The following is a 21302-nucleotide window of genomic DNA, read 5'->3' as shown; positions in this document are numbered from 1 at the left end:
GGTGGGGACAGTGTGCGTGCTCTTGCCGCGCAACCTACCAATCGTTAGCTCAACTGCCGCGGTGCGCAGTCTGCTCACAACCCGGTGGGCAGGCTGTGATGACGTCAAAAGGTCACGTGACAACCACCTAGGTTGCTCTCTCTGGAGATTTTTCATGCATTTTTTTCAAGCGTAAGCATTGTATGGCTATGTCAACACGAGCTTGTCCGCACGATTACGTCCGAAGGAGTGGGTTTATGCGAAAAAGAATGGTACCATCGGACAGATCGTCAAAAACGTTAGAGATCGCTGCGGCACCCGCATTGGAGAAATGCGTAAGCATGAGTTCTCAAACTTCGGGCCACGCTTCGTTTTCAAATTCGGCGCCACGCGTTGGCTCCGCCCTCACTTCCGATCCAGTGGTGCCACACTTCCGGCGTTTTCAAATCTGGCGCCAGTTTTGCTCCGGCCCCGCCCGCTTTTTGGACATTTTTGTCTCTAATCAATTAACTAATTAGCCCACCTAAACCCCCGATTTTCCTTAGGAGGTTTTTTTGATGCTCTATCCGATGGTATGATTCTTTTTCGCATAAACCCATTCGTTCGGACGTAATCGTGCGGACAAGCTCCGCAAACAGTCATACAATGCATACGCATTAAAAAATCTGGTACGGGAAATCAGGGGGTTGAGGTGGGTAAATTGGTTCATTAGAGCCAAAAATGTCCAAAAAGTGGGTGGGGCGGGGCCAGAGCAAAAGTGGCGCCAAACTTGAAAACGCCGGAAATGTGGCACCACGTGACCTCAAGTGTGGGCGGAGCCAACGCGTGCCGCTAAGTTTGGAAACTCTTGCTTGCGCGTACCTTCAATGCGGGTGCCGCAGTACGTCTTTCGCTCGCGGACAACGGCACCGATGACGGCGACGCCTGACTACCTGCGACACGAGCGCCGTGATGCTGTCGCGGTTAGTTTTGTGCTCGCACCGTGCTGGATATGGAGGTGCCCTGCTAAATGACATTTAGTGACTGCAGAATGGTAAGGTCTGGAATTTGAAGAGAAAACGGAGGAATATACTAAGGAAGATTTTGCGATATGAGGGAAAGTAGAGGAATTCGAGGTCTCGCTGCAGAAGAGATATTTCGTTGTAACCTTAGTGTGTTGTAACAACCTTAGTGCTCAAGCAGTGAATGATAATCTGACATATATGATTGGTCTGTGCTCATACAGGAGCTTGGGTGGCTAGCCTCTCTCTAACCCCCTAACCCCATATATAGAATAGAACTGGCAGAGCTGTCAAACTTAATCAGTTAAACTGGTTTAACTTAATCAGTGGTTAAAATTGACCACAACGACGACTTGGCCCAGGTGGCAATGGAGGTTTTAGCATCTTTTAAGTCAGCCTTTCCGAGTTTTAATTTTACCATTGAACTTCCTGAAAACTCTTGTTTGCAATTCTTAGATTTAAAATTATTTTTTAACGATCCTGACCACCTCTGCTGGGCGTACATGCCTAGGTCGAAAAAGGCACTCCTACCCTTTAACTCGTGCCATTCGAAGCTGGTCAAGAGGGGTATTGTATCAACTTGCCTCAGGACTTAATTAGCCAAGTCCTGTCCACATAAGGTTCAGGTTAGCTTTGAGGCTCAGGTTGATCGCCTTAGGTTTGCTGGTTTTCCGCTGGCCCTTCTTCAGGCTGTGGCTGAGTCCCTGTTGAAGTCCTTCCGCCCAAACTCAAAACCCCCGGGGGCGGATGCACAGGAGAGGCGGAAGTATGAAGTTATGCCCTATGTTCACAGGGTCCCGCACGGCCTCAAGAGGGTCGCCGGAAAATTCGGCGTTGACGTCATTTTTTCTGCACCTCGCAACTTGTCGCGTTTGTGCAATTTGGCGAGAAAAGATAAGCAAAAGAAGGTTGAGTGTGGCATTAACCACAGGAATAATTTCGTACAGTGTACATGCAATGTAATTTATCAGATTCCCCTGAGTTGTGGTAGGTTCTACATAGCGCAAACTGGCCGCTGCGTCAACATTAGATTATTAGAGCACGCAAATTCCTTACAAGATTCAAGGGGGCAGCATCTGCCTAAGCATTGTCACACTTGGAAGCATGATGACAAAGATTGTAATCCGCTTTTCGATAGGACTAAGATTATCGGACGCTCGAGGGATAAGAAAGAACGAGAAATTATCGAGGCCTTTGAAATCGCGAGGTTAGGGCCTGATAAGTGTATTAGCGATGCTTCAGTACACCTGTACCGCAAGGAGTTCGAGTTCCTTGATTCCACGAGATGAGTGTCGCTTCTGTTTTTTTGTTTTTGTGGTTGGTGCGCATGCGCTTTGCTGCTGAAGGAAAGAGGAGTTGGTGGAATAAATCAGTTGTCAGTCTGCGTTTGTCCCGTGTGGTTCTCTTTCTCTTGTCCCGTCCTTTTGCGCAGTTACTTTTTGTTCTCATAATGTCGTACCAACTAGCCCCTCACCGCACTCTTCTAGATTACATAGGTACGGTTGCTAGGAGAACACCAATGCGTCTGCTGCGGAGCAGCTTGAGAGTTCCCTCGGCTGCCACCATGTGGCGCATGGCGTTCGGAAATTAGCGCGTTGATTTCATCCGCGAAAAAAGAATGTCCGAGTGGATGCAGCACAGAACGTGATAGGCGCTGCTACACTTAGCAGCACTGGCATGGTGCGCAACATTATCATCATTGTGGATAAGGTATCCGAGAGGTTCTACACATATCTATGCAGTAACCGAAGTAACCAAACCGATAATGCCTAAGGCGGCGGCTCAGACGATTCGAACACCCCTCTGGTCTTCGTCTTGTACACAGCGGACACAACAGAGCTTCCGCAGGAATGGGTTCTTAGAGGTGCGGGAGAGTCCCAAGCTAGCGTCTCAATCTACTCTGCCCCTCTGACGCCTTTTGCGTGAGTTCAGTGTTTCCGTGACGCGCAGAAAAGTCTCGCGAACCACGCCTACAACGCCATTATGTAAACTTACGGTCTCGTATGATATACTGCGCAGCGTCACCTGCTGCGTTTCTAGAAATGATCAGTCCCTGTGTGCGTTCCCAGTAGTTATCAGAGACTACCCGACTGTTAGAGCCACGCCGCCACTGGGCACCTGTGCACTTACAGACAGGCTTGCGCCGAGCAGTGTGGACCTCGTCTAGTGGACAGTTCCTGCTGACCTTCCGCTCTCGCTTGTCCTAGGCACGTGCACGCACCAGATCAGTGCGCCGCTGGGCGAAATCAACAGTCCCAACTACCCGGACGCCTACCCGAGCAGGAAGGACTGTGCCTGGCTCTTCACGACCACTCCGGGACACCGGCTCAAACTGGTACGCTGCGATCTTTGAGCCGCCGAGTGCACTCATTCACTTCTTCCAACAGATATTCAACGACTTTGAGCTGGAGCCGCATCAGGAGTGCGCGTACGACCACATCTCCCTGTACGACGGCGACAGCACAGACGCCCCGACGCTGGGTCGCTTCTGCGGGGCCAAGGTGCCCCACCCCATCCTCTCCACCACCAACCGCATGTACATGGTGAGTTGCGCCCTAACGAAGCTGATCGTGCAGTCTGTGGCAAGCGGAACAACTCTGGTGCGCAGGTGTTCAAGAGCGACGCCTCCGTGCAGCGCAAGGGCTTCAAAGCGTCCCACTCGACGGCCTGCGGAGGGCGGCTGCTGGCGACCGGGCGCACCGTGGAGCACCTCTACTCCCACGCCAAGTACGGCGACCAGAACTACGAGAATCGTGAGGACTGCGACTGGCTCGTCGAGGCCGAGTCAGGCCGTGTGCGACTGCGCTTCCTCACCTTCGAGCTGGAGCACGAGCAGGACTGCGGCTACGACTTTGTCCAGCTTTTCGACGGCTACGACGACTCGGCACCCCAGCTAGGAAGGTTCTGCGGGAACAAGGTACGCGCCTTTTCTCTACGGCTGGCGCAGATGTTCTGTGGGAGGCTTGCGATATTCGACATGGCTGGGGAATACTTACTGAACACTACATGTCAATGAACTAAGAAAGGTGGAAGCTTCGCTGAAGCAGAACAGTTCACTACCGGTGCCTGGAAGGAGAAACTCATTCGAAGAAACGAACGCTGTCCTAGTGATCATAAAATATTGAAAATTTAGCAATCTCCCGCAGTGCATTACACCTAGAGGAGACTTCGGCACCAACTTAGGATTAAAAGCGAAATACCGACGTTTCTAGACAAACTTGGTCTCTTCTTCAGGGGCAGGCAGCAGAAGGCGCTTGTCCTCAGTGGTCACGTGATGGAAGAGATGCCGGGTTCCCTTTTGTGTCCTGGATGTGCCGCCACGATTCGAGAAGAAGCCCTCAGCTCGTTCGAAGGCGATTCTGTGGTTAAAACGTTCGCAGTGCTCGGACCCCGCCTTTATTCTGAACGGTGTCAAATACTTCAATATCTCTGGCAAAAAAAAAAAAACTTGTTCCTGCCCTCGTTTTCCTTATCTGGGATTCAGAATTTCTGGGACCTCTATAACCTGCGCACCCGGACCGCGAAGGACTAATGATTGAATGATCCCAGGGGAAAGTGTTTCCCACAAGGCATCGGTGGGGTCTAAACTAGGGCTCTATTCTCGGTGGGCGGCTGCGCAATGGAAGCTACCAGGGCGAGGCGCGCTCTTATCACGAGAGAGAGAGAGGGGGTGGCGTCTAGCTGGCCTTCCACTGCGTAGCCACAGAAAGCCCTCCCCGAGTAAGGTTGAAGCGAGGACTGCGGAGCCAGCGATGGGAATGGAAACCTAGCGTGGAACTTAACGAGGCAGAACAAATTGAGGCAGCACGAGTTGCAGAGAGTAGATCGCACGCTCTAGCCTAAATAGCCAATTGTGTGGGCCGTGAAGGACCAAGGCATGCATACTCACCGGGAACTACTAGACAGACCAAGTGCGTCCTGTCAACTGGTTTGTTATTCGGGAAAGAGTTTTCTTTTATAGAGAAACATAGATCTGATAGCGAGGTACCCGCTTATATCGATATTGGAGATATCGCAGAATAGTTAATTTTATTGGTTGACTGAGCAGTTAGGTGCACGCAATTTTGTTGGCCAAATAGTTAGGACTTTGTTAGGTTCATGGGGGTTATTCTTGAAATAACGCTCAAAGGGCTAGAGTCGCTTTCTAGCACCAGCGTGCCAGCCCTAGCAGTCAGAGCTGTGACCCCCAACCCGCGGTGGGGTATGGACACATTCTCACAGCCGGCTTTTTCCTTGCTCCGTCGCGCCCGCAGCTGACGGACGGGGCTGTGTTTGGACCGGTTTCTCCCCGAAACCGGGCGGCTGGTGCCGCCGGGCCCTGCTCTACGTTTCCGTCGAGCGGCGGTGACAGAGCCCCGCCCCACGGAGAACGCGCCAGTCACAGTGCGGGCTCGCTTCACGTGACCCACCGCTTGCTTGGTGGGACCAAGAGATGGCGCTGGCGAGCGTCGCGGCTTCGGCGGCGATGCGCGGGCGCACGGCCACGAAAAAAAAAAGCTTTTTTTTTCTCCGTCGTGAGATGCACACGTCTTGCACCCCGAAAAGCAGCCGCGGCCAAGGAACTGAGAGCGGATCATGGTTTCATTTCATTATGTACAAGGTGTTCCAGCTAAACGAGTCTCCGACAGTTTTGTGCTTGCACATTAGAAAGACATTAGAAGAAAGACGCAACCAATCGGTCAAGCAGACCACTTAGTATTAAGACCAATTTCGCAAGTTCCGGCGAAACATTCGTATATTGATAACAAAGTTCCCTAATTATGTTCAATTTCGCTGACTGGCCAGAATAATTTGAGGGCAGTGCGCATTTCTGTACCGCTTTAATACTAGCTTACCATAATCGTATCCATTAGTTTTAGCGCCGTACGCGCGGTGTTTTGCAGCAAACTGTGGAGTTAAGCATCGCATAGTTATTGAAACTAGCTCCAAACTTTTGCCAGAGCTCTCGAGATCACGTCGTTTATTCTAGGATAAGAAGCAAACAAACCAAAGCCAAGAAGATGACAGACGGCTTTCACCAGATCGTTCTTCGGAGCCCGTTGGCGTCCGCGCCGCTGCGTTTTTTGTTTTCTTTTCGTTTTTGGCGGGACAGAAAAAAAAGCCACTGAGTCACGTGGGAGCAGCGAGCGCCCACCCAAACTGGTTTGCCGGTGTCCGGCGCCTGTTTCGATTCGAACACCGCGCCGCTCCGTTGCTGCAGCGATTTTCGCCTCCGTCGTCGCCGCGCCGCAGAGGTGGTCGGCGGGTTCGGGCCAGAGGGGACGAACACGAGCATTCTACTCGGACGGGCGTTTACTGCCCCCGAGCAATAAAAAAATTCGCAATGGCTTAGCTCTGGTTAAGCCTGGATATACAAGCGAAAAGCTGCAGTTATGCTTTGTTTGACGTCATGGCTGTCGCAGTTCGCGCACAAGGCGCTGGCAGCTCCACGATAGCGGCGTAGATTTTGAGCCAACTCCCTCGCTATCACTTCTGGGTCTTCTTTTCTTCCTTCCATGGCGAATGTCTGCGCCTCTTCTACGGCCGCCGCCGCCGCTCACGCGTTCTCGCAACTCCTTGCGAAAGAACCTTCTCTTGGGACTGCGGCGGAGGCCGCGCGGCAGCGGCAAAGGGTGAACCGGTGGCGAGGAGGAGAATGGAGGAGGTGGCGAGGAGGGAAACGGTGCGCCACGGCAGCGCCCAGGGGTGGCCTACGCGAAGCGTGGTGTTGACGAGCCTAGCGAAGCTTTTCGCTTCAAAACATCAACCAAACAACCACCGCCGCCGCGGTGGCTCAGTGGCTATGGTGCTCGGCTGCTGACCCAAAAGACGCGGGTTCGAACCCGGCCGCGGCGGCTAGAATTTCTTTGGAGGAGAAATTCTAGAGGCCCGTGTACTGTGCGATGTCAGTGCACGTTAAAGAACCCCAGGTGGTCGAAATTTCCGGGGCCCTCCACTACGGCGTCTCTCATAGCCTTAGTCGCTTTGGGACGTTAAACCCCACAAAACCAAAACCAACCAAACAACCACCGCGAGGAGGGAGTGTTTCGTTCGCGTGCGGGGTGAAAAAGCACAAAAGGGAAGAACGCACGCAAAAATGTGGGGGAACAAGGTTCCGCTCAGCTAGCGTGGCTCCTCGCTCACGGCTGTCAAGTCACACACGGGGCGATGCTGTGTCGGCAGCGGTCTCCATGGCACATGTGTGATCCGTGCGCGTGCGCGGCTCCCGCCAGAAGACGAGCGAGCCTCGGGAGAAAAGCGCCTTCTCCCGGGCTGTGGAGAGTGGGTATCTCCGTTCTAAGTGGGGAAAGAGGGAAAGTCTCCGCGGCGGCGTCACCGCGGGGCGCGAAAGGAAGCGGGGTCGGCGTGAGTGCCCTCCCTCGCAAACCTCCAGAACGGCCCGCGCATAGTTACGCGCGGCCGTTACTATGGGGCAGGGGATTCATGTGTATCCCCACACGTTTTACGTTGAGTAATAAGGAAAATAATCTCTATTTGCACGCGAAATAAAGTCCCCTTAATGCGATATGCTCACGAAATGAGCTCACTAGCTACTTGCTTATGCTTGAGAGAAAAATGCTGTAGTTTGGTTAATCACTACCATTGAGATAAGCGGTTGGTATATTTATTTGAATACCGATTACTGCGCACGCGCATCTCATAAACAATTGATTTGCAGAGTCATCGCTCATATTTGCAAATGCTCATTCATGTGCAAGCAAACATTTTGACTACTTTTTAATAATTTTTTATATACAGTAAAGCAACTTCGGAAAATGGGCCGGGCGTCACACGTCGGAATACTGAGGTGATAACTGACCTTGCCTCACACGCGTCTGCGTAACACAGCTGTTGATGTCGGTCTCCCAAATAATTTTTTGCATTACCTTACCGGCGGAGGTCTTTACTGGCAGAAAAAATCGTTAGCGCGAGCTCTACTACTACACACTGCGTGCTTAGTGAATTACAACGAAAACTGGTCAGAAATAATATTACACGTGCAGCACACGAAACATGTTTAGTAAGAGAAAAAGCTTACTTGACTCTGCGTACAGCAGTTATCCAGGCTTGCCGTCTCTGCTTCTCAACCATTTCATACCCAACAATTCCGGACAATAGCGTTTTTTAAGGGGAAAGAGTTTATGAACGCTATTTTTTCATATATTGTGAGATTTCAGTATGACAATCAGTATATCCGCAGATCTCCCGTCAACAAGCTTCCATTTTTTTGCTATCAACGTTTTTTGCTATAGTGAAAAGCATTCCCCATTGCAAAAGGATTTGCCGGGCTAGTTGGTTCATTTCTGAATTAAAGAGTTAACTGCGCAAAAGGGTTAGGATAGGACACCATGCAGGGAGACACATTTACGACAATTAGAAGCGCAGACTGAAAAACTTATTTTTGAGAAAAACGCAAGCCGTATTTTAAGCGCTCTCTGTGAGAAGCCGGTACATTGCACAAGATAAACTCGAGATTATGCCACCTTCGAATTCAACGCTAAAACATGAAAAACACAATTGAAGCTATCACTGGGCCGGCCCTCCCTATCAAACAAGTGAGAAATGCTCAGCAAAGCATACGTGGTTGCTAAAAGTGATTCCATCAAATAGGAGACAACTCACGACAAGACGAAGAATCGATCTTTCTCGTCGTGAGTTCATTTTAGAAAGATCGATTCTTCGTCTTGTCGTGAGTTGTGTCCTGTTTGATGGAATCACTTTTAGTAACCACGTATGCTTTGCTGAGCATTTCTCACTTGTTTGATAGGGAGGGCCGGCCCAGTGATAGCTTCAATTGTGTTTTTCATGTTTTAGCGTTGAATTCGAAGGTGGCATAATCTCGAGTTTATCTTGTGCAATGTACCGGCTTCTCACACAGAGAGCGCTTATATACGTCTCAAAATTTTTAACGAGCGCACGAGAATGAAACGAGGACTGAAAGAAGACACACACCACAATGTTCCCAATGTTGCAGCGCCTCCGCACCCGCCTCTTTGAACAAGAATGCGTGGACGCTCTGTTAATGAGCGAGGCTGAGTTCTTGCGCAAATGGTCGACATACTTTATCGTCCTGCGCGGCGGTCGAGTATCGGCTCTCTTACTGCATTACTAACGTGCTCAGTGCTGCGTCACTGCGCATGTGCTTGACTCATCAGAGCATTAAGTTCATCCGTTTTGTTTTGTATTTTCTATGTCAACACAGAACAAAATAAACTTCTCTTTCTACACCACAAAGCGCCGTACTGCAACTGATTTATTTTGCATGCGAAAACGTGGTGTACTCCATTCCCTTGCCCTGCGGTCGAGCCTACATCGGCCAGACTGGGAGGTGCCTGAATGAGAGGCTCAGAGAGCATAACAACAATGTCAAGAATGCCTCCCGACACCTGGGCATACACTGCCGTGATTGCGATCTGTGCAAGAAATACGGGCCTATCTTTGAGCAGACCACAGTTCTGCGCAGCTGTGCGGAAAAAATCACAAGGGAGATCATGGAAGCATGTGAAATCTATAAACTTAAGGTCAGCTTTGCTTCAGTGCAGTTAAGTGCAAAGGAGCGTCATTTCTTAAAATTAATGCCCCAGTAACGGCTGTTGCTAAATGTTGCCCTTCCACGTGTTTTACTCTGTCTCGATAATGTTTGGGTTTTCTTGTTTATGACGTGGCCTGGTTTCGGCTCGACGGCCTTCACCGCTATCAAGGAGTAGCCAGACGTATCACCGTGGTGTTTGTTTTATGTTTGTTCTTTTTCCACGAGTGCCAGTGATGCATTGCATAAATTTGGGCGCTTCGCATGCAAAATAAATCAGTTGCAGTATGGCGCTTTGTGGTGTGTGTCTTCTTTCAGTCCTCGTTTCATTCTCGTGCGCTCGTTAAAATTTTTGAGATGTGTAACCAACTCGCCCGCCAGTTCGTCCTGAGCTTATATACGGCTTGCCTTTTCCTGAAAAATAAAGTTGTCAGTCTGCGCTTCTAAGTGTCGTGAATGTGTCTCCCTGGTGTCCTAACTCTTTAGCGCAGTTAGCTCTTCAATTTCCCATTGGTTTTCGATGGGAGTCTCAAATGCTTAATGCGAGTGATGAAAAGCCATTACCTTCATTATTTCCACAACAGCACCATATTCATTTTGGTCCAAGGATGCATCGGTAGAATTTCACGGGCCCTTGGTGTTCCGGGAACTTTTGCGGCAGCCCTTTCCAACAATAAGTTTCTCCACTCTGTGAACGCCGCGGCATCCCAGCCATGGCTCACAACGAGCGGCAACACCTCGTTTGTGCGAGCAGGACGGCGCGTGTTCACAATGAGAGAGTGCGAGCAGCACGCGTACCAGCTTTGGTACCAGTCGAGACGCGTTGCTGACTCCCCTGGCGACGTGCCCGGGCAGGAGTTTCGAAATGACCGCCAGGGGAGAGGTGGCGCTGGTGCAGTGGGGGCAAACTGCCTTTTCAGAACCCAGCCTGGCGCGGCCTCCTGCGCTCACCTGACTAGCCCCCGTCCTTGACATCTAACCTTGAAGAAAACAGGTTGAAATGTGAAATGTGCTCATTTTTCTCAGTTTCTCCAGAACCACACCAGGCCTCACGTGCTTCTAAAGTGCGGTGTTGAAATTGTGCAATGGTGTCGAAACTCACTTTCGCTATTCATTTTTGACGGCTACTGCACAGCTACCATCAACAGCACTGTTTAGTGCCAAATTGTACAATCGGCACGAGCTCAATATACGATCAGTTAATCACTGTACCAAGCACTTCTCACAGGCCGTTTCTCCTTCCCGACATCATTTATGTGTTGAAATGTGCGCACATTTCTTTGGCGAGTGCCTGAGGCGTAGGTGGCCGGTGCCCCCTCTGTCAGCGGGGTGCTGTTCTCGCTGTGGATATTTTGTTACACTCGTTGGCGTCAGTGAATAATTGCCAAATTTCCACTGTGTTCCGTCCAGCACTTTGAGGTGGTGGGCCATTTTGGCATGGAGTTCAGCGCCGCCGTAACCGCTGCTGCCGTTTTCGCGCACATGTGCGGCGCTGCTCATCAGCAGGTGGCTCCTGTCAGGTGGGGCAACGTAGCAACAAGCTATAAAGACATGCAGAATTGCTTTCTAGTGATGTCAATAGGCGGCGCTTGGGTGGAGTGATTCTACGTCCGTCTGCCACTGACCACATCTTTCTCGTTACGAATGCTTTTCGACATTCTCGAAATCCAAATGTTAGTGGGCTATTTCGAGGGAAAAAATTCTACAGAAAGCATCTCAGTAACAGCAATTGAAGTCTGTTTTCTAAGTAACATCAAGCTTTGTCTATAGGGTACAGGGAGCGGGGGAAAAAACGTAATTGTGATGTGTGGTCTTGTAGCTGTCGAATCAACGCTGCCACTAACCGCTGCCTAGTTATGCTGTCTGTATTTTGGGCTCTTTTGTATGTGCTGCGCGGTGCGTGATGAGGGCAAACGCAGAGCATGACGAATGCGTCCAGGTCAGATATGGCGCGTTTTGCGCATCTTTGACGCCCTCTACCGGTTAAGCCGACATCTCCCCCTGTCTTGAGAGCTAAGCTCGTTGTGCCTTCTGGCGGCGCGGGCCGGGCACTTTATATATATTTATTTTTTCTGCCTACCTTGATATCTGTCTTGAGAGTTAAGTAAATCACATTGCTGCTTCCACACCAAGCACATCGCCTTTTGCACGTTCAGCACTGCACGCGCGCCCTTTTTGCTAAACAAACTTCTCCAATAACTCTTTTTTCCCCTACAACAATGAATGAGTGGGAGTAATTACCATCGATCTTTTTTAAATGGGGCGACTGTCTAAAATGGCTTGGATCTCTTCCTTCTTTTTTTTTTCAAGCAAAGTCGCCTTGAGTTGCATTTTGCTACCGATTTGTGTAAAAGTTAATTTTGTGGTCTTGGTTTTTGGCCTTTTTGCTGTAATGCTCCTCCTACTAAGGTGAAATCATTGGCCTGCAGTATGGTTAAGTAGGTAAATGTAGTAAATAAACGTGGCACCCCGTAGCATATGCTGTCTCGATCACTCTAAAGAGTCAGCATGTATGAGCATGTGACGCGCCACGGCTCACTGGGTTGCGACCCTTGCGAGAAGTGTGCCACACGCATTAAAAGCACTGGACTGAACGTGTTCGCATGACGCTCGCAGATGCCGGGCGAGTTCACGTCGAGCTCGGGCTCCCTGCTGCTGCGTTTTCGCTCGGACGACAACATCAACGCCAAGGGCTTCTCGGCCGCCTACTCCGCCGTGGACGCGGCCGGGGGCGACTTGTCGCAACACCACGCCCCGACGCCGCCGGCCGCCTCGTTTGCTGAGACGCATCACCGGGACCGAAGGCTCAGACTGCACCGCCGTCACTGAGACGACGCCCGAGCCCTTGCACCGGACACTATCATCCCTCCCCATAGCCTGTGATGCTTCTTTCCAGGGCTGGTCGTAATTTACGGCGCGTGTGTGCGAGCCTGTTCCATGCTCGGAGAGATGGCATTAACCGTGGCGTGACTCTGCTAGTCCCGCTGCCGCACTAGAGACAAACAAGGCATCTTTGCTGCCCTGCCGTGGAGGATCGCGCGGCGTTAGACAGTGTTCAGTGCTACGCTTGTCGAGTCCTGGCTGCGCAGCTTGATCATGCTTTGCTTTTACGCGGCCGTGAATGAAAGTAGCCCCGAGATGGAACGATAGGAGAACGCTCCAAACGATATAACGCTTTAAGCAGGGAACACATGTCCGGCAACGCGTCCGGCGCGCCGCTCCGGTCGCCGCTTCCGAACTGCCGCACCACAGCAAGCAGGGACACACAGGGAGCGGTGAGCATCGCTGCGCCGCTCAACCCAAGCTCCGCCCACAACCGGCGTAGCACTTCGCCGCCGCGCAGCAGTGCCTGAGCGCTGCTTGGCTTGGTGTACAAATATTGCAAGAAAAGACGGCATCGCCTTGTTATCAGAAAGACTGCCAGCTATACTAGAGCGGCGACAAAGCATGCCTCCTTATGTTGCGAGCTTTCGGCAACGGCACCGCTCGCGGGTGCTCCGGGCGACGAGCTCTGCTGCTGCCTGTCTGCCGTGGTCGTCGCTAGGCCTATAGCCTGCTTCGCATCGAAGCGGCAGGGGCTGGCGCTTCGGAAGTCACCTGCGCTATAATTGAAGGCCTATTCTTCACTCCGCTTTGCTGTCAACAGCATCATCTCACAATAAAATAATAGTATGGTCAGTTTCCGTGGCGCCTTCAGCAGCGGCTAGCGGGCGCCAGTCGAGCCGGACCACAGCGTCGGGCCAGCTAGCGGCAGCTGCGAGGCGGTTCTCGCAACTAATTCGCTCGTACCACAGTTGTTACTTTTACCAGCAACTCGGTATTAGCCAATGAACCAGAAAAATGATATAATTTTCTCATTTCGCTATCCCAGGGTTTATTATTTACGTCAAGAACACTCATTCGCTCGTTTTTATGACGCCGGCAGACGGGATCCAGGCTGGCCGGCCGGCAGGCTCGGCTTACTTCACGTTCGCACAAGAAAATACAGAACAGCCATGCTACCAGAAAGGATGCTTCCTAGAATCGAGCAACGACAGCATGCCTGTGCTAGAGTGGAGCTTTCTGCAAGGACATCGCCTGCGGCAACGCCGGGCGACGAACTGCGCGCTAGTCCCCGACTGCCCTAGTCGTCGCTAGGCCTAGTGGTTTCGTATCAACGCCGCAGCCGAGGGCTCTTCGGGACTGGCCAGCGCTCAAAAAAGGTGCTACACTCGGCACCCCTTGTTCGTTCTCCCAAATCCGGGACTGTTTGAACGAAGACATGGTGTTCGGTGAAAACAGCGCTGTCAAACTAGCCTTACAATTCAGCAGCCGACACACCGCTCACCACTGTACCTCTGTCGTGCTCACCTGTGACGTCGCGAACTCGACGTCGTCGTGACGTTGGCGCTCTGCGCGCTCGCATTGGCTGCCACTGCCCGCCGGAGCGGCGTGCCGGACATTCGCCGGACGCGGTGCACCGGACATATCTACGCGGTTTGACGCGTCCGGCGGTCGCCGGCTGGCCGGAGCGGCGCCGCCGGACGCGGCGAGCCGGACCGGATTCGGAGCGCTCGCCTGACATGTGTCCCCGCCTTTACACCCGCCGGCGGCAACCGCTCGTTGCCAGCCGGACGCCACAAGGGTAACCTGTCTCATTTCAGTAAACAATTGTTAACATCTAGAGTAAAACAGCATTGAATGAACGCAGGGTCAGTAATACGAATGTTACTAATAGCATTTCTTCATGTGTACCTGTGACTGAACAAAAGCCTTGAATGCGGGCCAAAAGAAAATTCGGGAGGAAAATGAACGAATCTAACCTGCTGCATCATAAGCTCGTACGTTTACCACACAGCTAGGTAGCGCTCGAAATTTCTCACCACACGTCCGGATTATTTTCCCTATTCGTTTATTATTTGACTCGACTTTACCGCCCTTCATTTCGGCACCAAATGCAATCGGGCGACACTTGTTCTTCCATGGAGCAAATAAGCCATTTGTAAGCACTGCAAGTTTTGTGCACGAGCAGGCAACCAATTTCGCGCGGAGTATCTCGAGAGGCCACCTTTGCATTTCCTGCAACCATTCAGCGCAAGAGCTGCTCAAGGCTTACCGCGATGAAATGCCTCCTGTGCACTTCGCGTGCGTCCATCGGCCTTTTTTCGTTAGTATCGGCGCTTACGCACATTCCTCGCATAGTGAACCTGGTGACAATGAGCGAGGCTTCTTCTGCTGCGCTCGTTGCGAGGCTCAGAATAAAAGGCATCAGCAATGCAGGTAGACGTTGCTTTTCTGCACTTCGCGAGCAAGCTCTACCGATGGCGCGTATTCCCTTGTACAGCTGTGCACAACGTCACGCAGGGCGGAGAGTTTTTCGAGTTTGCTGTTTCATCATTCACACATATCAAAAGCGCAAACAGGCTGGTACTTTAGCCGGCCTAGTTTCCGTCTGTTTCGTATACAGCAGAAACCTTTGGGCGTCGACGAAAGCGAGGGTACTCTCTGCGGCGGAGTGAGTGTGTCAATGCGGAGGCGCGGCTCTGTAACGTATTGCAATTGTGAGGCCGACGGAGGAAAAAGAAATCATTTTCCCGAATTGTAAATACGTAAAGCTTCATAAACTTGCCTATCTGCATTTACTTCTTTTTTTCTATGTATATCGAGCACAAACCGTTGGAGACTTTTGGGAGTAGAGCGTAGTTCCTGGCGGCGTCGCCCATTTGCGGTTTCTTAAGTGTTCTCAATTTTTGTTTCTGAGTCGCAACTGCATGTTGGTTTATAATCCTTAGACAGGCTTTCAGCATGAAAACAAAATGTCTTTACCCACGTATTTTTAAAATTCACTTGCCTGCTGTTTCCACATGGTAGTCTGTTTTTTTTTTTGCGTTCTTGACGTATGTGGCGCAGGATGGCCGCAACTCTCGGCAGCTTTACTTTTGTAGCACAAAAGCTGCCGTTTTCAGTTTCTCGCAAAGAAAAACAAAGCTGTGCATATGAGTAACACACAAAACGGGGCGACAGAGGTGTTGTGAATCGTGTATTAAACACGACGCCACGTATTCGGCTCCATTCCTCGGTGCTTTTGGGTGGCCAGCGATGATCTGTCGTGGGCAGATTCGGCCGCTATCCAAAGCGGAGAACTTCTTGCTGGGCGAGTTGGTGCATAGCTTTCTTGGGATGGCGTTGCGCACACGAACAAACATACACAGGAAGAGGCAGAAGACGCTCTTTCTGTCTTCTGCTTCTTCCTGTGTATGTTTGCTCGTGTGCGCAACGCCATCCCAAGAATCCAAAGCGGAGCTGACGCGAAAGAATGAGCTGGGAAAAGAGTGGCTTAGAGTGTAGTGTCTTCCTGTGGGCCTTGGACACGCCCGTGTCGAGCTGCATCAGCAAGCTGTTCCGCCCTTCAGCAGGTAGCTCGCCGACTGACAGCTGCTTTGTACACGACGGCGCATGAAATCCGCTAGACTTTCCGAGCAACTCTGTTGCTTAGTTTTTTGTTTTTGGGGTGGTGACGCGGCTAGCTTGCAAATTCATGTATTAGATGCACAATCGCAGCCGTGGTTTTAGCCAGTCACGCTCTTAAGGCTTGGAGTTTCTTTCGTGAAGTGTTCTTGAGAGCTAAAAAGTGAAGACAAAAAAGAAACGCTAACGGAAAACGGACACTTTTCATTCATTACAGGCTTTTATTTGTCTATTCCTGCTGTCAGCAGCTGCAACTGGTGCAGTTATATGGTTCTGTTAGTGATACCCCTTGAATAAAAACAATAAGTGCCGTGTATTGTGACACGACAGTGAACGCTATGCTTTTCCCACTCAATCAGACTTTAATTAACGCGTGAGGTCTTGCTGCGCATTGTAATCCCCGGGCACCAACGTGGAGAGGCGTGCCGGGCAGTGTTCCGATGCCTTGTGATCTCTGCTGTGACCTCTTTTGGCACCTCTGTGTGTGTGAGTGTGCGTGCGTGCGTGCGTGTGTATTTCTGCTGTTTCGAGTGTTTCTAATATCTACTCTTTCCTCGCGCATCAACGGGGGTCAGTGGAATGCTGACCTAAGAAGGATATATTTAGCACTTATGATGGCCGCACAGTTATCGCCTACTGGAGGCGAACACGGTGGGGTTTGTAGCTGCTCGGGAGTCTCCACGAGGACCCGCAGTTGGACGTCCTTTGAATATATTTTTTTTTGTGTTTGGCAGCATTTTTTTTTCGTTATTGTGCATTACCAATTACAGCGGCAACCTTTCGTGGGTGTCATGTGCCGGTGATAATTTATTTCTTTCCGGTGGATTCGCCGTTCGCACTGCGTGCGGAGTTGAGCAGCTTCCTTTGCATTAACTCGGTGAAACGACACGCTTGCTTTCGCAGATTTTACGCGCGGTAGCTATCAAGGGCATTATACTTACATCACGGGGCTGCCTTGTGTGGGTAGGCTGCTAACGGCGGCGGACGACTTCCCAGCCAAAGTGGTGCACGTTGCTTGGGGCACGCCACTTGCCCGCATGACAGTGCGCACTTATCGCATCAAACAATCTGGTTTGATGCTAGTTAGGTGCAGGAACCACGGCTTATTATATTCGCACTGCTTCACTTCAATTGCGCCGGGCGTTGTAACTGCCGGTCTAAAGAAGCATGCGATGCACTTGCTTTACACTATGAGCTACCAGAAAACCAGACTGCGCGTTAATGAACCCTTGGACTTGATGGGATTGTAGTGACCTTTGCAGAATTCTTGCGCCAGCAGAACCATGGTGCCGGTCAGTGGGTAGCCAAAAATTTTGTTCGGGGGGGGGGGGGGGGGGTTCATGTTGTTGCAGAGCGGCCTCCTCACAGAATTTGTGGAGGGATCAAACGCAAAAATATTAACTGCATTAACTCTGACAATGCCATTGTGTATTAGATAACGCACTCTCTAGACAAGTGAAACATGCATTTTTTTTAAATAAAAGAATGTATTCGTATGCCTTAAAAACCGTGGCAGACATAACTGATGCCAATGCTTCCATGTTCTTGCGTATTTAATAAGTAAAGAAAATATCACACGAAGTCTAGAGCTATATGGGTCTGAAACCAGCAAAGCAGTGTATGCCGCTGATATGAAAAACGTGAAGGCCATGAAATGAGCAAGTAGAGGACAAATATTTTAATGAGTCTTTGGCGTTCAAGAACCTTTACATTTTTGTAGATATGCAATGGCCAAGGAAAAATCTCAACGACGCTGTCCTTCGTTCCAGTGTACTGCGTAGCAGCCGCTGTCACTGGTCATGTATTGCGAGTAATTGCACCGAAATTTTAGTTGCAACAACGAGCACATGTATAAATGAGCAGTTCTGCAAAATATGGATTAGAAGTGCGAAGATAAAATGGAGTATTAGCAATGCGAAGATACAACTTGGTAAACGACAAAAAAGTGTCAATAGAAACAAAGTCAGTGTATGTATACACAAAACCTCGCAACAAGATATTTAAATACACGTATTTCTCCATTAGATCTACACATCTAGGCAAAAGTCACTCTACATAATGCGTCAAACAAGGCAAATAAACATCTTGCGCAATCACAGATAGTAAACTTTGCTCACGGAAAGACAGACGATTCAGGCAAGAACAAAGCTATGATAGCAGAAGTCGCGATATGTACTTTGTCCATGCTGCGGTCGCGACAGCACCATATGGTTAGAATAATAGAGGAACAATGCAGAAATCAATACGAAAGTACATATTTTTTAACTGTCTGCATGGCGACAATTATTCTGCACCCATAATTACAGAAGGGCATTCCTTTGGTTCACAGAAAAAGTAAAAGCAGTTAGCTAAAAAGGAAAGAGAAGGAAAAACGAAAGCCACGAATGATGCTGCAAGTTGAAATAACCAATATCCGCGTGTGTATGCTGGGAAACTCCGCGTGCGCAGGGCTTTCAATAAGCAAGGTCAATCAAGATCGGTCATTGATGTCCTCAAAATTTCCGTATTCGCATGGTAATTGTGATCATGATGCTAACTGATGCTTGCATTACGTGACTCCAGGTGTATGGACGTTGTCATGAAATCCAAGCCGTGTTGGCAATGTTCGCGCCAAAATGTCTTTGCTATTCTGAAAAAGACATTGTACGTGACAAAATCCAGAATGACTTCCGGCGCCGGTGGTTGTTCTGATCAGCGGTGCGTGACAGTTCGAAAAAATTTAGTGGGGGGGGGGGGGGGCTGAAGCCCCATAACCCCCCCCCCCCCCTGGCTACACCCTTGGCGCCGGCACGTGGTTGTTCTAGCGAGCTTCTGGTGCTTGCGTCACAGTAGCATGCTTTGCGTGTGAGCCGAGTGGCGTAGATTTACAGCGTTTTTTATGTCATGTGCCACTATTGCTACGATGCGGCGGGAGCGCACCTTGGTGAAACTTAATTCAGTGCATGTTGTGAATGCAGTCATAACAGTAAGAAATGGCGCGCAAAGGTAGGCTGCGCAGAGTCAGCGGCGTATGCTCACCAAAGGCGCGCGTAGCTATGGCGCAGAGTTTGGTTGATTGTCAAGTTTCCCTCCAAGATGATGCGAACAACGCAAGTACGCTGCCTTTGTTCGTAATGTGTGCGCTCGTGCACAAAGGCAAAATCCCTTTCACCCTCCCACCCAAGAGTGGTTTTATCATGTCCGAGAGACTTGGCTGGGAGACAAAAAAAGGCACCGCAACGGCGGCGGCGTGGTTAAAGCGGCGCCTCCAAATTGATTTCCCCCTTGCGCAGCTGCCTGTGGCTGCACCGTCGTGTGAAATAGAGTAACTACTGCATTATGCCTTCTGCGCACCTTCGCTCCCTGTTTTGGTGTGGTTGCTTGAGATGATCTTGGTGAAGACATCCCGCCGCAAAGAAAGAAAAAGAGCAAAAATAAAACTCGAGTACTACCCCATTCCGGATGTGCGTGTCATTCATTAAAGCAAGGATGTTGTGGACAAAGGACACCTCAAGTCGGCTACTGAACGGCGACTGGTCTGAGGGCAGCGCAGCTCAGCAAAGAACGCAAAAGGAGGCGCTATGTGCTGTTTTGTGACTGAACGTTGCAGTGTGGGAGAAAAGCAGCCTGGCACTTGGAACAAAGGACTGCTGATGTTTATTACGAATGTAGATCTACATGCTTCTATATGTAGGTCGGTAGGTGGTGTAGTGAGCGGCCATGGTTGCTCGATGATGACTTCAGATTACGCTAAGTGTAGCTAAACATGACACGTCCGCCCACATATAAACAAAAATAAAAAGGAAAATGTCTACTATCGAGGTAAGAAACTTTTCATCAATGGGCAGCCGCCATCGGACATCACCAGCTCGGTTCGCCATCTTCGTTGGTCTCAAGTGTCTTACTGTAGAATCCACGTACGTCTTGCATACAATCCACTGTGTTTGTTATCTATGACTGTACACTCTTTCTTCTTTTGCCTTACGTGCAATTTTTCCAGACGCTGATCCGTATATAGCCTGCATTTCAAGTGAGAGCTCATTTTGTCTTCACTGTTGTCCCCGTTTTCCTCGCGCTGTTGTTTCATAACGGACCGATACCAACTTGCCCAACTCGCTCTTCTTCTATAGACTGTCTATAGACCAAAGTCTATAACCGCCTTCATTTCGTTCTGTCTATAGACAGTCTGTACACTATCTATAGACAGTAGTCTATGGCCACCTTAATTTCCTTTCATCTGTAGACGGTCCACAGACTAAAGTCTATAGCAGCCTTAATTTTCCGCTGTCTCTAGACGTTCTGTCTGTATACGCAGTCTGTAAACGCTCTGTAGAATATCTAGACTAAAGTCTATAACCGTCTTAATTTCCATTTGCCTATGGACAGTCTACAGACTATCTATAGCATAAGTCTATAGCAGCCTCCAACATGTCCCCCGTTCTGCACGCCGGCCGTCGTCATGCAGCCGCACAGCACCATTCCCCTCTCTTTGATACCCAGGGTGTAGCTTACACGGATGCCTCCTTCGTTGCTCCTCGAGGTTCCTGCGGCTACGCCCTGTACCACCCCCACCTCCCCGCTCCTGAAACTCACACCAGCGGGCCGTTTCTACGCCCTCCGGATGCATTGTCCCTCGAGGTCCTCGCCATTGCGCATGCCCTCCAGTCATTTGCCCTCCTTCCCTCTCTTCAAGAGTACACAGTCTATTCAGACTCACAAGCCGCTATACGCCACATACAGAAACGCACCCTAACCCCTTCTCTTCAACAGGAGGTCGAACGAGCGGTCTCCACATTGCAGCCTTCCATCGTTTTCCTCCGCTGGGTCCCTGGGCATTCAAGGATTGACGGCAATGAGCTGGCTCATCAGCTCGCCCGTGACACACTTTTCCGGGCACCGTTGATCCCCTGGCCCAAGCCCTCGGAGGACGGTGGGAGACTCGCCCTTCGCCGCACCGTAAAAGAGGTCTACCTCGAGCTCCGCCTCGACAAACGCCTTTACCCTCCCCCTCATCCATCACTCACAGTGCCGGAGGCTCGCCTTCTTCGGCACGTTCAAATGAATGCAATCATCACCCGTCTCGCCTCTTTCTCTATCGCTATCGATCGGACCCTTCCTGTCCCAACTGCCCCTGTATCTATGCGGACCTTGCCCATTGCCTCTTCTATTGCCCGGCTGCTCAGCAGTCGGGATCCTACCCCCCACCTTCTTTATCCATCACCACCTGGCTCGACTGGCTTGGCGCTGAAGGGGAGGAAGAACAGCGACTTCTGGCCGCCCAGGCGGTCGACATGCTCGGCCTGTAAATTTTGGCCGAATAAACGTCTTCTACTACTACTACTACTATAGCAGCCTTAATTTCTTTTTGTCTTTAGATGGTCTCTACA

The 21302-nt window shown here is 50.5% G+C and overlaps 1 protein-coding gene across 1 annotated transcript in view; it reads left to right on the top strand.

Moving 5' to 3' along the window:
* Positions 1-15632, top strand: part of LOC149326019 (protein tolkin-like) — a 416319-nt gene extending 400687 nt beyond the window's left edge. The window contains exons 14-17 of the mRNA XM_089563963.1: positions 3188-3315; positions 3368-3523; positions 3589-3897; positions 12106-15632. Coding sequence (XP_089420089.1) covers positions 3188-3315; positions 3368-3523; positions 3589-3897; positions 12106-12318 — 806 coding nt within the window. The 3' untranslated portion in view covers positions 12319-15632. The remainder of the gene's footprint in view (positions 1-3187; positions 3316-3367; positions 3524-3588; positions 3898-12105) is intronic.
* The last annotated feature ends 5670 nt before the right edge of the window (positions 15633-21302 follow it).

The sequence above is a fragment of the Amblyomma mixtum genome, chromosome 10 (assembly GCF_055824585.1).
Source record: "Amblyomma mixtum isolate Tamu chromosome 10, ASM5582458v1, whole genome shotgun sequence".
NCBI classification, from domain to species: domain Eukaryota; kingdom Metazoa; phylum Arthropoda; class Arachnida; order Ixodida; family Ixodidae; genus Amblyomma; species Amblyomma mixtum.
This window is presented reverse-complemented; position numbering and strand designations above follow the sequence as displayed.